The sequence below is a fragment of the Dama dama genome, chromosome 22 (genome assembly GCF_033118175.1).
Source record: "Dama dama isolate Ldn47 chromosome 22, ASM3311817v1, whole genome shotgun sequence".
In the NCBI taxonomy this organism is placed as follows: Eukaryota; Metazoa; Chordata; class Mammalia; order Artiodactyla; family Cervidae; genus Dama; species Dama dama.
The window spans coordinates 53,094,189-53,111,875 of NC_083702.1; the positions used below are offsets into that span (position 1 = coordinate 53,094,189).

The window sequence follows — 17,687 nt, forward strand, 5'->3', positions numbered from 1 at the left end:
CCGGTCCATCACTTCATGGCAACTAGATGGGGAAACAATGGAAATACTGACAGACTTTATTTTGGAGGAGCTCCAAAATCACTGCAGATGGTGACTGCAGCCATGAAATTAAAAGACGCTTGCTCCTTGGAAGAAAAGTTATGACCAACCTAGACAGCATATTAAAAAGCAGACATTACTTTGCCAACAAAGGTTCATCTAGTCAAAGCTATGGTTTTTCCAGTAGTCACATATGGATGTGAGAGTTGGACTATAAAGAAAGCTGAGTGCTGAAGAATTGATGGTTTTGAACTGTGGTGTTGGAGAAGACTCTTGAGAGTCCCTTGGGCTGCAAGGAGATCCAACCAGTCCATCCTGAAGGAGATCAGTCCTGGGTGTTCATTAGAAGGACTGATGCTAAAGCTGAAACTCCAATACTTTGGCCACCTGATGCAAAGAACTGACTCATCTGAAAAGACCCTGATGGTGGGAAAGATTGGAGGCAGGAGGAGAAGGGAACAACAGAGGATGAGACGGTTGGATGGCATCACCGACTCAATGGACATGAGTTTAAGTAGAGTCCAGGAGTTGGTGATGGACAGGGAGGCCTGGCGTGCTGCAGTCCATGGGGTCGCAAAGAGTCAGACATGACTGAGTGACTAAACTGAACTGTACCACTTCCATGATATATATATGGTCATTAACTTTGAAATCTCTGCATAATAAATTTAGAATCCATTTCACTCTCATATTTTTTATATACTTGCCTGGATCTCAGTATATATTTATTGGGTGAAATGTAAGATAAAATCAGCCTTTTGGAGAGAAATACCTATATTTGTTCTTTAAAATATTTTTGAAAGAAGCTTATGTATAATAGATTATTTGAAAATGTATATATATTTCTAAGTCTTTGTGTTTATTTGTTTGTTTTTAATTTATTCCTGTCCCCTCTTTAAGACTCACCTCAGTGAATTTTTGCTGGTTCGTTCTTAGTCTTCCTTTCCTTGGATCTCACCTTGCCCGTTGTGCAGATCTCTGTTACCAATTTTATGACTGTATTGTGATCATCTTTTTAACACATCTATTAAACTATACTCTCTGATGGCAGGGGCTGATTATGTCTTTATTTTCTCATCATAAAGCACTGCGTTGCCATTGTGGTGTTAAACCCTGAGGTGTGGGATTGTGATATCGGAATTCTACTGCTAACCCCAGTAAAGTTATTTTCACCCTGTAAGATCCCTGGGACCAGAAAACACATAAGGAACAACTGCAGAAGAAAGCAGGGGAGCCTTATCTAGGTTAGTGCCCAGAAACTTGCGGGTAAGGCTCCGTGAAATTGACTGGGGTGGCCTCTTCTATACATTAAGCTCAACACTGAAGGCCACAATTGACCAGTGAGAAGGGAGGGCCGGGGAGGAGAGCGCACAGCAGCACTGGGAGGCGATCGAGACTTTCCCTGTGGGCCCTGGCTCGGCCCGCCCTCTCTGCCGTGTGGGGTGGAGCAGCATGAGGGAGAGGGTCCCAACCATGGGTACCACCTTTTAAAGCGTGCTGACCCCACGTACTTTTGAAGGTTATACAATCCAGGTCCTCAGATTTAACACATCAGATTAGTGTTTCCTCATCTGTTGGGAAAGCAGGGGAATTGACAAAGAGACTTGATTGCATCTGCTCCCCTTGGAGTTGTATAAGTGAGCTTTCAATAAATGTTTATATCAAATCAGTCCCCTTTTCAAGTAAATTTATATTTATTTCTGACATATCCTCTTCTGTTTTGATGTTCTTATCCTGAACTTTGAAATTCACATGTTCTCAATATTTTTGTGACTTACACACTTCTAGTACTATCATTACATTGTGTTTGTATTGGTATCGAGACGATATATAATGTAACCCCAGAAGAGTTCTTGAATTCTGTTTGACCTTTGTGTGTAATGTGTCCAAATGAAATTGGACCGTTTGCTTACGAAAGGAACATTGACATAGCTATACTTAAGAGGAGAAGGCCCTGAAATCTTGATTTGAAAAGACATTTATTCATATCGTTAAGTGTTCATGGCACCATCCTGGCCAAGGCCTTAATCATTTGACTTATCAGTGTTTTCTCTTTTTTTGGTGATATAAGAAGAGTGAGAATATGATATCTGGCTTCTATCCAGCAGAATCAGTAATGGATAAACTCAAATGATTTAATTTGGGCTTATGTGGTATTGGATAGCACTGATTCCATTAAGTCAGTTAAAATATATACCTTATTAGATTATTCAAGTGCTATGCACATATTAATATAAAAGCAAAAATAAGAGCTATTTAAAATAAGGAACCATATAGAGGAGGCCTTTATTCTGGCTTCTATATTTTTCCAGTTTTATTGAGAAATAATTGACATACATCGTTATATAAGTTTAAGATGTATGATGTTTTGGTTCACTTTTATCTTGAAATGATTACGACAATAAGTTTAGTTAATATCCACAACCTCATATAGCTGCAATATGAGGGAAAGAAAAAAGTTCACTTGTAATGAAAATTCTCAGGATTTACTGTTAGATGGCCGAGACAGTAAAGAATCTGCCTGCAGTGCAGGAGACCTGGGTTCGATCCCTGGGTTGGGAAGATCCCCTGGTGAAGGGAATGACTACCCACTACAGTACTCTTGCCTTGAGAATTCCATGGACAGAGGAGCCTGGTGGGCTACAGTCCACGGGGTTGCAAAGAGTCAGACACGACTGAGTGACTGACATTCTCATTATATCATACATGAGTATTACCAGTAGTCATCCTGTCGTACATTACACCCCTAGTCCATATTTATGTATAGCTCTTACTAGTTTGTACCTTTTGACCGTCTTCCTCCACTTCCCCCGCCCCTCCTCTCTGGCTCGGGGACCACAAGTCTGGTCTCTTTGTCTAGGAGTTTGGCTTTTTGTTTGTGTTTAGATTCCACATGTTAGTGAGATCATACAGTATTTGTCTTTCTCTGTCTGATTTATTTCACCTAGCATTATGCTTTCAGAATCCACCCATGTGGTCACAAATGGTAGGATCCTGTTGGTTTTTATGGCTAAGTAATATTCCGTTGTGTGTATATGTATATACACTCTTTATCCATCCATCCTTCAGTAGCCATGTTGGTTGCTTCCATGTCTTGGCTATTGTAAATAGTGCTGGTGTGAACATGAGGATGCAGACATCGGTTCCAGTTGGTGTTTTGGGGGTGTTTTGGATATGCTGTCAGAACTGGAATTGCTGGACCATGTGATAGTTCTTTTCATTTTTTTTAGACTTATATACTATACTGTTTCCCACAGTGGTGTACCAGTTTACCGTGTGACTAACAGTGTGCAGGGTTTTCTTTTTTCCGTATCCACACTAGCATTTGTTACCTTCTTTTAATCATGGCCATTCTAACAGGCATGAGGTGATATCTCATTGTGACTTTAATTTGCATTTCTCTAGTGGCTAGTGTGTTGAGCTTCTTTTCATGTATCTATTGACCATTCATATATCTTCTTTGGAAAGATGTTTATTCAAGTTCTTTGCCCATTTTTTATTTGAATTTTTTTTTTTTTTTGCTCTTGAGTTCTATGAATTCTTTATATATTTTAGATATTAACTTCTTATCAGGTATATGATTTACAAATACTTTTCCCATTTCATAGGTTGTCTTTTCACTTTGCTGATGGTTTCTTCTGCTGTGTAGCTTTTTAGTTTGATGTAGTCTCACTTGTTTACTTTTTACATTGTCTCTTAATCTTTAGGTATGATTTCTGTAAAACCATTACTTAAGACCCATGTCAAGGAGCTCTCTGTGTTTTCTTCTGGGAGTTTCATGGTTTTTGGGTCTTACATTTAAGTCTTTAACCCATTTCAAGTTAGTTCTTATGGGTGGTACAAGATAGTGATCAAGTTTTATTCTTTTACCTGTGTATATCTAATTTTCCAAGCATAATTTATTGAAGAGACTCTGTTCTCCACTGAGTATTCTTGGCTGCCTTGTCCAATGTTAGTTGCTTGGGTTTATTTCTGGGCTTTCAGTTCTGTTCCGTTGGTTTATTTGTATGTCTTATGATGGAGGCGTGTTTAATAATTGAATTATCTTGTGTTCTTTGCTTAGGGTGTTCCAGTGATGGCAATAAGAAACAAAATGATATCGGAAGGACTAGACCCAGATCTTCTTGAGTAAGTAGTTCTTCTGATACAATGATATTACTATCAAGGTGTTGAATTTACTAGTCATCATAAAAACATTTCAAGCTCTATATATGTTTTTCTTATACATTGTTTTATGGTCAAGGAAACCTCCTCCACAAATAGTGTGTCTGCTATGTTTAAAAAGTGAAAAATCTATGCTATACTACTAAAATTAGCCTTAAAACATTTTAGGAGTATTTTCAATAAATTGGTGATGAACCTGTATATGCAAAAGAGATGGAAATTGATGACATTTTTGTTGCACTGCAGTAGTGTCCACAAGAAGCATTGTTCCTTTTCTTTCTGTGCTGCTTTTTTTCTCCCTCCCTCCCTCCCTCCCCGTCCTCTTTTCTTAATTTGTTGTTGTTCAGTCACTCAACAGCTTTTTATGTATCTGTATAAGACATTAGTGTATAGGAGATTTACTTTACATGATCTAGGTTGAGCCAGATGGGAAAATAAATAGAGTAACTCTAAGTGTATAGTAATGGTTATTATGGAACTAGATATTGTTTGTGTGAGTTTTATAAAAAAAATTTTTTGAAAAATGCTGAAAAGTTGTGGCTCAGAAATTTGACAGTTATTTATTCCATCCAGGCAAACCTGGCTACACAGCTCATCCTGGATAAGATATATCTTAATGGATTATTCAGAACTGTCCTCTTTTGCAAGTATCTTTCCAGTTTCAGGGTTTTTGTTCACCCCGATGTATTTAGCTGTGTATTTAGCTAAATGTATTTATTTAGCTCCAGGCATTTATGTATTTAGCTCCAGGCATTCATACTGTACTAGCAGGATACTTTGGAATTCTTCTTCTTGGCTCTGAGCCCTTCAAGAAAATGTATGCATTTTTTTCTTTCATGTATACAATCTTTTTCTCATTTTATCTTTCAAAATATGAAATTTAAAAACATTTTTTGAAGTCTAGAAGAACAGATCTCCTGCACGTATCTCCATTTAGTGTATATTTCAGTAGCAAACAGTTCAAGTACTATGGTATGGATTGATAATTTGAACTAAACATCTCCAGGATATTTGGCATTTGTTCTGGAAATTGTTTCTGACACACTTTAAAAGCAGATGGATTGTGACACATACTTTAATGTGAATTGAACATATGGGTCCAATCCATTTTGGTACTCATTGGAATATATATTGTAAATATATCTAACATTGGCCATGACCTCTTTTTTGCTTCTGGAAATACACAGTAGAGCTTCTGTACTAACAGAGAGCTAAAATGACCTTTAAAATGATCATTTTTCTTTCTAGAGAAAATGTAATAATTTGGGGAAATAGAAGCCTTATAAGCATCAGCATATGCTGGTTCTCGATTCCCTCAACCCCCTCCAGGCTGCATTGCATCCCCTGCCCAGCCTAAAACTCCTTCACAATCATTTACTTCAACTGGCTACCCACACTAGCAACTTGAAAGTCACCCTTGATTCTGCCCTCCTCCTCACTATGTCAGTCACTGTGGTTTTCTCATTTTCAGTCTCACGTCTGACCATGTGCCTCCATGCCATTGCTGTGTAGTTCAAGCCCTCGTCATTTCTCACTTGATTTATTTTAATTGCTCCTCTGGGGTTTTTCTATTCTTTTTCAGTCCATCACTAAAAACTTAGTGGATGTCTTCATATAATTCATCTGTTGATACATACAAGTCTTCCTGTGACTCTCTGCTGCCCCTAGCATGCGCCCTGACATCTTAGAATTGCAAATAACTGCATTTATCATTGAGGCTCTGGCTTCATTTCTTGCCACTCATCCGTGCATCCCTGCCTCTCGCAGCTGCAGCAGACTGCTTACATGGTTCTCTGACGGTACCATTTTCCTGGTGTCTTTGAAGATTTGTATTCTTCCCCATGGAACTTCCTTCCCCCATCTTACTGGCCAGGCTGATTTCATGTTGTTTAAGATCCCATTTAGGTATCACCCTTTTAAGAAGTTAGTGGATGACTTCCAAAGGGAGAACCCCCAGGACCCCCAGTACTTTCTTGATGTATCTCACTTAGCAAGTTTGAGCGCACGTCATTGTCTGTAAATGTTGAGAAACATTCAGCTGCAAGGTGGTGCCAAGTTTTAGGGTAGAATTCCAGTAACAGTTGACGTTGTCTTACAGAAAAGCTGCTCCTCAACCACAGCCTGGAGCCTGAATTCTGACCCATTACCTCATGAGTACATGCCATTGGTCACAAGGGGCGCTGGTTGGAGTAGGGTGACTCACTATAACCTATCACCACTACCACTAGAAAACCAGCTGCAACTACATTTAGCTAGATATGATAAGTGGAATCAACCACCTTGTTAAAGAGGACTTCTCTCACTTTAGGAATCATGTTTACATAAAAGTTAAGGAGCCTTGCTTTAAGGAGAAAGCCTGAGATGAAGAAGAAATGCACCATCCAAGGAAAGAGTTTGCTTTTATTTAGAATATTAGGTATATATTAAGCCTAAGCCTAGAACTTTCAGTAAAGATGGTTCTTTTCTCTTTTAAAGTATAAACATAAACTTTTTTTTAGCCCTAGGTAGTGAGACAGACTTATGTAACTGTAGGAAGAAGTAGTCTAAATCTGTTTGCACAGATTTATATTTAGATTTACTGTTCTTTGTCTGAACAAAGAGCAAAACTGAGGTTAATATAGGAATAAATACTGATCAGAAAATACGCTGTTATTCAATTAGCTTGTGTTTATAACAGTTTGGAAACTAAGAGTACGTAACTTTGAACCAAAACAGTTTACTTGACAAGGGAGAAGAGAACCTGGCTATTTTCCTACAAAAATGACCATCATTGAATTTTAGAAAGTCTATAAAACTGAAGAAAATGCCAGTAATTACCAAATAAATAGTATTTGTTTGCTACTTCTGAGTGATTATTTAATCTTCTTAGAAATCTAAGTTTTTAAAAATGACAATAGGGCTTATATAACCAAGACTTAGTTCTTGGTTCTAGCTTGTAAAAATTAGTTCTTAGCTTGTAAAAATTAGTTTTAAAAAATTCAATGAATTAAAATGATATGTGAATAATACCTTTGTCACCTTTGTCATCATACACACAAGTTGATGGAAAGGAAAGAAAATAGAAAATTTTCAGGTTGATCTGTTTTAGAAATACAGAGCAGATAAATCATGCCTTATAAATTTTTTCAGTCAATGCCTAGATTCTCTTACCAAGAAAAGGAAAAATGTTTCTCCCTATCCTATTCTATGGTTTCGTTTATGTCCCATAACTAAGGTTACTATTACTAGTAATTACTACTTTTACTACTCCAAGATAAATAGTCTAGCCTCTGAACCTGTCCGGCAAGAGATGAAGTTCATGATGGTTAAGTCTCAGTCTAAGGCAGACTTTAGAAATGGCCTACTTGCTGAGGTCCAGATTCTGCCCTGCCCCTTTCTAGCTGTATGACCCTGAACTAATTACCTAATCAATCTGTGCATCCGTTTCCTCATAAATGTGAAATAGAAGAGTTCACCCTTTATAGATTCATACAGAGTAAGCAAGCACTCAGAACAGCTCTGGACAAGCAGTAAATGTTCAGTAAATGTTAGTTGTGATTTATGAATGTTTTAATGGAAGAATATGTAGCAAGTTCTAAACAATTGGATTTACCAGGCTCTCAGATCACAACTTGTTTATAGTCCTGTAGTTGCCTGTATACCATTGTGGTCTCAACACAGACATATTTAATGTACACAGAGTAATTATCCTTTTGAGTTATATTCTCTGTTTTCCAAAACTGAAAAATCTGTATTTTCAACGTTGTAGTAAAGAACAGACTTCTGAAATTTAAATTTAACTGGTCACATTCTTAATGTTAGTAGGAGAGTGCAGTTTGCAGCATACTGATTTGGCTAAAGAAACTGAGTTATGCAGGCTTTAAACAGAACCAGCTCAGTTGGCATTTGTCCTGGATATATCTATTCAAAAGACATTTATACCCTTTTCTCAGACTGTGCAGTGACCATGACTGTGGTTGCCAGGAATAAAAGTAACCACCTCAGCCTACTTCTCACTGAGATGAGAGATTTATTAGTGTTAACCAAAAGGATACTGGAAAGCAAGAAAACTTTATTTAATTATATTCAAGGCATATCCAGCAGACTTTCATGCCCTCTAAGGGCATTCCTTATCTGCCAGTGATTTGCCTGTCTCCTGCTACCGAAGAACATAATGGATTAAAGGTTGGATTTTGACTAGTTGAGCATAGAATTGATCTCAGTTCCCCAACTGAACAATTCCAAAAACAGGTTTTTTTATTTGTCCCATTTTTCTAGTTCTTGCTGAACTGGTATTCCATTCAAGGTAATTACCAGTCCTTGGTGACAGAGGATGAGACAGAGGGGCAACAGAGGATGAGATGGTTGGATGATATCACCTATTCAATGGACATGAGTTTGAGCAAACTCTGGGAGATAGTGAAAGACAGGGAAGCCTGGCGTGCTGTAGTTCATAGGGCCACAAAGAGTCAGACATGACTTAGCAACTGAACAACAACAACCAGTCCTTGACCACTGACTGGCATACTGGCTGGAAAATATAGGACAGGAAAAAACAATGTCAGAAAACTGTGATTAGTCCACTGTTGGAGACTTTGATCACAAGAGTCAGTTCAGTTCAGTTCAATTGCTCAGTTGTGTCCAACTTTTTGCAACCCCATGAACTGCAGCACGCCAGGCCTCCCTGTCCATCACCAACTCCCAGAGTCCAACCAAACCCATGTCCATTGAGTCGGTGATGCCATCCAACCGTCTCATCCTCTGTTGTCCCCTTCTCCTCCTACCCTCAATCTTTCCCAGCATCAGGGTCTTTTCAGATGAGTCAGCTCTTCACATCAGGTAGCCAAAGTATTGGAGTTTGAGCTTCAACATCCGTCCTTCCAATGAACACCCAGGACCAATCTCCTTTAGGATGCACTGTTTGGATCTCCTTGCAGTCCAAGGGACTCTCAAGAGTCTTCTCCAACACCACAGTTCAAAAGCATCAATTCTTTGGTGCTCACCTTTCCTTATAGTCCAACTCTCACATCCATACATGACCACTGGAAAAACCATAGCCTTGACTAGATGGACCTTTGTGGACAAAGTAATGTCTCTGCTTTTTGATGTGCTGTCTAGGTTGGTCATAACTTTCCTTCCAAGAAGTAAGCGTCTTTTAATTTCATGCGGCAATCACCATCTGCAGTGATTTTGAAGCCCAAAAAAATAAAGTCAGCCACTGTTTCACTGTTTCCCCATCTATTTCCCATGAAGTGATGGGACCAGATGCCATGATCTTAGTTTTCTGAATGTTGAGCTTTAAGCCAACTTTTTCACGCTCCTCTGTCACTTTCATCAAGAGGCTCTTTAGTTCCTCTTCACTTTCTGCCATAAGGGTGGTGTCATCTGCATATCTGAGGTTATTGATATTTCTCCCAGCAATCTTGATTCCAGCTTGTGCTTCTTCCAGCCCAGCATTTCTCATGATGTACTCTGCATATAAGTTAAATAAGCAAGGTGACAATATACAGCCTTGATGTACTCCTTTTCCTATTTGGAACCAGTCTGTTGACCATGTCCAGTTGTAACTGTTGCTTCACAACAGTAAGAGATAAGAGATAATAAAAATATTGAAGAAATAGTGTTAAAAACAGTTGGGGTCTACCTTCTAGCAAGCAAGAAGTTAGGGGAGCTATTGGGATGTAAAGAACCCCAAGGTAAACAGGAGAAACCCATCTTACCTAGGATAGTTAGCTTCCTTTTTCTTTATCATATTAGGTATTACATTGTTTCTCTGGCTGGGGAATCTGCTTATCATAGCAAAGAACAGGTATACCTGCCTTGATGGGCATTCAAATTCTCAATTGCAAGTTTTTGTGTTTATCAAAATTTCAGTTATTATCTGAATTCTCATTTATTGTCTTTGAACCAATTAATTATTATTAATTATATATTTGAGCTGAGAAAATAAATGTAGCACTGAAATGCAAAAAAAAAAAATAGAAAAGACCAAAGTGTGTGTAGTTTGAGTAAATATAATGCTGAAATCAGTCTTACTAGTTACTGTACTCAAAATTGTCTTTTTTTTTTTTAACTATCCCAGATGTCTATATAGTCAATGTAATCTTAGTTCAGGAATTCAGTGTTTGGCTGTTTGTTTAAGACCACTTACTACCATTGCATAGGTGGCTCAGGTGGTAAAGAATCTGTCTGCAGCACAGGCAGACCTGAGTTCGATCCCTGGGTCAGGAAGATCCCCTGGAGCAGGGAATGGCAACCCACTCCAGTATTATTGCCTGGAGAATCCCATGGACAGAGGAACATGGCGGGCTACAGTCCATGGGGTCAGAGAGTCGGATACGGCTGAGCGACCAGCAGTGAGAATGACACTAGTTGACAGGTATCGTGTGACGTTATGACTGTATGCACTGTAGCTGATACTGAAAAGTTGTTTGAATGACTATCACACCCTCTCCCCTCAACCCTGCTACTCAGCAGCATTTGCACTAGCAGTGTTTTTGGCACTTCATCTGCTTTAAATTCCACTGTCTTAAATTTAAAGAAAATGAAAAATATCTTTAAACCATTTATCGGTGCATAAATACATGTTTTTCCAAAGAATGTATATAATGTTTGCCATCAAAGTGGTTTTGCTTTTAAGCACAAATGTAAATCTCTTTTTAAATGAAAACAAATCAGATCAATGATATTTATATTTTAAGACTGCTTTATGTACAGGATCACAGAAACGTAACTCAAACTAGCTAAAGTAAAAAGGGAAGTTATTGATTCATATCCGTAAGAAGTCTAAGTAGGACACAATCAGGGGCACAGCACCATTATTGCTGGCTGCTGATATTTTCTCTCACCTGTCCCTCGGTCTGCCTTTAATCAAACGTGGCATAATAATCTACTTTTCTCCTGCTGCTGATGAGCTTCCTCCTGGAAAACAAGGAATTAGCAAATAATATTTGCTTTATATTTTAAATGGCTATAATATTGCTAGTTTCACCAACTGAAAGGAAAGAGAACCCCCTCTCCATAGTCCATAGCTTATTTCTAGGGAAGCATTCTGATTGTCCCTGTTTGGGTTATGAGCCCTCCCTTACCCCGGTCTCTTTACAGGGCAGGGTTCTCCTGACCTGCTAGTCCTGGATTCTGTGACTGGAACAAGGAACGGTATAAGGAAAGGATGAGGACAGCAGGGATTGTGGTTGACGGTTTTATTCATGTAAATGGGAGAAAGATGACAGAAATAACATGCACACAGCATCCTGTTTGCTAAAAAGTACTAATTTGTATGTGGTTAGTCCTTTCCTTTCTAAATTTTGGCTCAGTTTTAGTTGAGGTCAACCTAATAATCTTTGAAAATATCTCTTTTTAAAGAAATTAAACAGTAAGGAGTTTAAAGTTAAACTTTAAAAATACAGAACAGACTTATGAACTTTGTGCGAGAATGTGAGGGTGGGATATTTCAAAAGAACAGCATGTATACTATCTATGGTGAAACAGATCACCAGCCCAGGTGGGATGCACGAGACAAGTGCTCCGGCCTGGTGCACTGGGAAGACCCAGAGGAATCGGGTGGAGAGGGAGTTGGGAGGGGGGATCGGGATTGGGAATACATGTAAATCCATGGCTGATTCATATCAATGTATGACAAAACCCACTGGAAAAAAAAAAATAATGAAAAAAAAAAAAAAAAAAGGTGCTAATGCTGAGCACTAATTCAATTCATGAAACTGTTGGGTGAATCACACCTTTCCATTGGATTGACTGCCCTTAGTCTTTTGTTCATGCATTGTAAATCTCTTTTATATATATATATATTAAGCAATTCCTTTGTGAGTTGTCCATCTATTTTGTCTCTTGAAAGTTTACTGACAGTTTTATAACTCAGGAAGTTGTTTGTCAAGGATCTGAAAGCTGTCCCTTTGCAGGGCAATCATCAAGAAAGATAGAGTTTCTATCTTCCAATCTGTATGAGAGGCTAAGAGACTAAGATCAACAAATACAAATGGCTTAATCACCTTGAAAAAAAAAAAAATAAAAAATAAAAATGTTGCTTTTACTGACTTTAATTGATAATCTTAATGCCACAAATTATATAAATATGCTTATTAAAATATAGCTACCAATATAACCACTAAAGATTTAGATTTTTTAAATATATACATGATAAATCATGAATATGACTTCATATTTTTTTCTGCATTTTGCTGACATAGTCGTTTTTAGTGATTCATGTGTATGTTTAAAATACTAAGAGTACTGTGAAATCTTCATTTCCACATTTTAGTATTGAAGTATGACTAGTAGTTTAAAGTAGCAACCATTTGAAACATATCTTTAAAGCTTCTTTCTATGAAAGAAAATTAAAAGGTATGCATGCCCACCCCCCACCCCCTGCCACACACACGCAGAATCAAGCCAGAGCAGTTCTGATCATTAAAAAGCCAAATACTGTTTCCCCTAAGAATATTAATATGAATATCCAGTCTGGAAATGCTGTTAAGAGTTTTATTATTACATTAACATTTTTAAAGCTTTATAACTTATAAAGTGTTTTCATGTATATAACCTCATTTGATCTTCACAATTTTTGGAGTTTTTTACATAACAAAAGGAACTCTAGTATGTAGCTTTTCTTTTGTTTTCATAGCAATTACAATTCAAAGTAGCTTTAAATTTATTTTAAAAATGAATGAGGGCAAGCAAAAAAGTATCAGTAAGAATATGAAGAAATTGTAATCCTTGTGCAGTCTGGGTGGGAATGTAAAATTATATCATTGCTATGGAAAGCAGTATGGCAATTTCTCCAAAAATCACTTCTGGGCATATACTCAAAGTGAAAGCAGAGATTCAAATAGATGCTTGTACACTCATGTTCATAGCAGCATTTTTCACAATAGTCCAGAAGTAGAAACCACCCAAACACCCCTCCACAAGTGAATGGATGATGAACAAAATGTATTGTCTGCACACAGTGAAGTGTTATTAATCTTAAAGTTGAAAGGAAATTCTGATACATGGTACAATATGGATGGATCTTGAAGACATGATAAATGAAAGAAGACAGTCACAAAAAGACAGGTATTGAATAATTCCACCTACATGAGGTACCTAGAGTAGACAAATTCAGAGAAAGTAGAGGAGTAGTTGTCACAGGCTAGAAGGAGAGAGAAATGAGGAGTTATTGTTTAAGTGGTACAGAGTTTCAGTTTTGCAGCATGAAAAGAATCCTGGAGGTTGGTTAGGTGGTGATGATTGCACAATACTGTGAATGTACTCAACACCCCTTTTTTTGTCCATTTATTTTTATTTATTAGTTGGAGGCTAATTACTTTACAATATTGTAGTGGTTTTTGTCATACATTGACATGCATCAGCCATGGATTTACATGTATTCCCCATCCTGATCCCCCCTCCCACCTCCCTCTCCACCCGATTCCTCTGGGTCTTCCCAGTGCACCAGGCCCGAGCACTTGTCTCATGCATCCAACCTGGGCTGGCGATCTGTTTCACCCTAGATAATATACATGTTTCGATGCTGTTCTCTCAAAACATCCCACCCTTACCTTCTCCTACAGAGTCCAAAAGTCTGTTTTGTACATCAGTGTCTCTTTTTCTGTTTTGCATATAGGGTTATTGTTACCATCTTTCTAAATTCCGTATATATGCGTTATTATACTGTAATGGTCTTTATCTTTCTGGCTTACTTCACTCTGTATAATGGGCTCCAGTTTCATCCATCTCATTAGAACTGATTCAAATGAATTCTTTTTAATGGCTGAGTAATATTCCATGGTGTATATGTATCACAGCTTCCTTATCCATTCGTCTGCTGATGGGCATCTAGGTTGCTTCCATGTCCTGGCTGTTATAAACAGTTCTGCGATGAACATTGGGGTACATGTGTCTCTTTCAGATCTGGTTTCCTCCGTGTGTATGCCCAGAAGTGGGATTGCTGGGTCATATGGCAGTTCTAATTCCAGTTTTTTAAGAAATCTCCACACTGTTCTCCAGAGTGGCTGTACTAGTTTGCATTCCCACCAACAGTGTAAGAGGGTTCCCTTTTCTCCACACCCTCTCCAGCATTTATTGCTTGTAGACTTTTGGATAGCAGCCATCCTGACTGGCGTGTAATGGTACCTCATTGTGGTTTTGATTTGCATTTCTCTGATAATGAGTGATGTTGTACCACAATAAAAGAAATGAGAAAAGAAAGAAATGAATGAAGACAGAGAATAACAAGTGTTGACAAGGATATGAAGAAATTATAACTCTCATATTCTGATGGTGGAAATGTAAAATGATGCATTCACTGGGGAAAACAGTTTGACAGGTCCTCAAAAAGTCAAACATGGAGTTAACCACATGACTCAGCAGTTCTGCTTAACTTGTACACAAATGTTCCACTAGCATTATTCATAGCAGCCAAAAAGTAGAAATAACCTAAATGTTCATAAACAAATTGGCATATCCATGCAATGGAATAATATTCAGCCATAAAAAGGAATAAGGTACTGATAAATGCTACAACATGGAAGAACCTTGAAAACATTTTATTAAGTGAAAGAATCCTGACAAAACAGCTAAATATCCTTGATCCTATTTATATGAAATGTCCTGAATAGACAAATCCATAGATACAGAAAAGTAGATTCATGGTCGTTAAGAGGATGAGGGTGAAAGGAAAGGGAACTTGTCTGCTAATGAGTTTTAGGTTTCTTTTTGGAATAATGAAAATGTTCTAGAATTAGATAGCAGTAATGGTTGCAGTAATGGTGAAGCGTCTGCCTACAATGCAGGAGACCCTGCTTCAGTTCCTGGGTCGGGAAGATCTGGAGAAGGAAATGGCAACCCACTCCAGTATTCTTGCCTGGAAAATCCCATGGATGGAGGAACCTGGTAGGCTACAGTCCGTGGGGTCACAAAGAGTTGGACATGACTGAGCGACTTCACTTTCAATGGTTGTACAACCTTGTGAATATACTAAAAAAAAACTCTAATTTGTACAATTTTAAATGGTGGGTTTTATGGTATGTGAATTATATCTCAATTAAAAAAATAAATGACTTCTTAAGTGTCCATCAACAGATGAATGGTTAAAGACCTGGTGTATATATATATCCAAGAGAATATTATTCAACCATACAAAAGAATGAAGTTTTGCCATTTGGATGAACTTTGAGGGTATTATGCTAAGTGAAGCAAGTCAGGCAGAGAAAGACAAATACTGTATGATACCACTAATACGTGTGGAATCTGAAAAAATCAACAAACTCTAGTGAGTATAACTAAAAAGATGCAAACTCACAGATATAGAGAAAAACTAGTGGTTAACAGTGGGAGAGAGAGGTGGGGAAGGGCAGTATCGAGAGGGGATTAAAAGGTTCAAACTTATACATAAGTAAGTTACAAGGATATATTGTACAGCACAGAGTATATAGCCAGTATTTTATAATGACTGTAAATAGAATATTACCTTTAAAAATTGTGAATCACTGCATTGTACTCCTGTGACTTGTATAATTATGTACACCAGCTATACTTAGATTTTTTTTTTAAATGACTTCTTAAAATTCCTAAACTTAGTTGTGTGATTTCACTGAAAGCTGACATTTCATATAACTTCTCTCCACTCTCCACCTATTGTCCCTACCAAATGACCTAATCTCATCTACTGTTTTACCCCAGTTACTTTATTCATACCCTAGCTACCAAAAGATTTATAGGTCCCAAATGCATTGCGCGGTACCATCCCTGTTTTTTTCTTTACTCAGAATGCTCTCATCCCCACTTATTCCCACATATTCTGTTCTGACAAATTCATGCCTGTCCCAACACCCTTCACAAGCGTCTTCACCTTTCTTGAGTTTTCTGTGACTAACGCTAGTAGAATGAATTACCTTTTCCTTTCAAACAAGTGTAGTTAGTACAACTATATTTTGTGTATCACACTATATAACAATAGTTTATTTCTTTCTGTCTCCCCCACTAAATTATCAACTTCAGAGCAGCAACTACTTATTATTTGTTTCTATACCTGAAGCACCTAAAAACTTTCTTGGCCAAGTAGTAGGTACATGATAACAATGAGAATCATAATCATAATGATAGCCGTTATTTAATATACCTACTATGTGCCACATGACAAACATAGACAGCATATTAAAAAGCAGAGACATCACTCTGCTGACAAAGGTCAGTATAGTCAAACCTCTGGTTTTTGCAGTAGTCATGTATAGGTGTGAGAGTTGAACAATAAAAAAGGCCGAGCACTGAAGAATTGATGCTTTTGAACTGTGGTATTGGAGAAGACTCTTGAGAGTCCCTTGAACTGCACGGAGATCAAACCAGTCAATCCTAAAGGGAATCAGTCCTGAATATTCGATGGAAGGACTGATGCTGAAGCGGAAGCTCCAATACTTTGGCCACCTGATGCAAAGAGCTGATTCATTGGAAAAGCCTCTGATGCTGGGAAAGACTGAAGGCAAGAGGAGAAGAGGACAACAGAGGATGAGATGGTTGGATGGCATCACCAACTCAATGGACATGAGTTTGAGCAAATTCTGGGAGATGGTGAAGGACAGGGAGGTGTAGCATGCTATGGTTCATGGGGTTGGAAAGAGTCGGGGCATGACTGAGTGACTGAACAACAATGTGTCACATATTATTCAGTGTTTTTGCTGTTAGTAATTCATCCTAATATTCACAACAATCCAGTCAGTCAGTTGGGTTCACAGTGTCGTTGAATAGCTTCCCCAAAGTTTCTAGAAGCTACATAGCAAGGCTAGGATTTGAACCCAGTATTTATACCCACTACTAATAGAGTTCTTGCTTCTGTGGAGAATGATGAAGACTGTGTTCCCATGTTAGCATTTTGGGCAGTGGCACATCAGTCAAAACCACTAAATGCTGTACTTAGCTCTAACACTTTATTATGCTGAGTACATTCCTCATGGGCATAATCTAAAAATTTTTATTTATTTATTTATTTTAATTGGAGGCTAATTACTTTACAATATTGCAGTGGTTTTGCCATACATTGACATGAATCAGCCATGGGTGTACATGTGTTCCCCATCCTGAACCCCCCTCCCACCTCCATCCCCATCCCATCCCTCAGGGCCATCCCAGTGCACCAGCCCTGAGTGTCCTGTCTCATGTATTGAACATTGACTGGTGATCTGTTTCACATATGGTAATATACATGTTTCAGTGCTATTCTCTCAAATCATCCCACCCTCGCCTTCTCCCACAGAGTCCAAAAGACTGTTCTATACATCTGTGTCTCTTGCTGTCTCGCATATAGGGTCATCATTACCATCTTTCTAAATTCCATATATATGCACGTTAGTATACTGTATTGGTGTTTTTCTTTCTGACTTACTTCACTCTGTATGATAGGCTCCAGTTTCATCCACCTCATTAGAACTGATTCAAATGAATTCTTTTTAATGGCTGAGTAATATTCCATTGTGTATATGTACCACAACTTTCTTATCCATTCATCTGCCAAT

General features: G+C 38.0%; 1 protein-coding gene across 2 annotated transcripts in view; it reads left to right on the forward strand.

The window, feature by feature from the left end:
• Positions 1-17,687, forward strand: part of WASHC3 (WASH complex subunit 3) — a 58,675-nt gene that overhangs the window by 32,098 nt on the left and 8,890 nt on the right. For both annotated transcript variants that reach the window (XM_061125528.1, XM_061125529.1), the window contains exon 6: positions 4,103-4,167. In XM_061125528.1, coding sequence (XP_060981511.1) covers positions 4,103-4,167 — 65 coding nt within the window. The remainder of the gene's footprint in view (positions 1-4,102; positions 4,168-17,687) is intronic.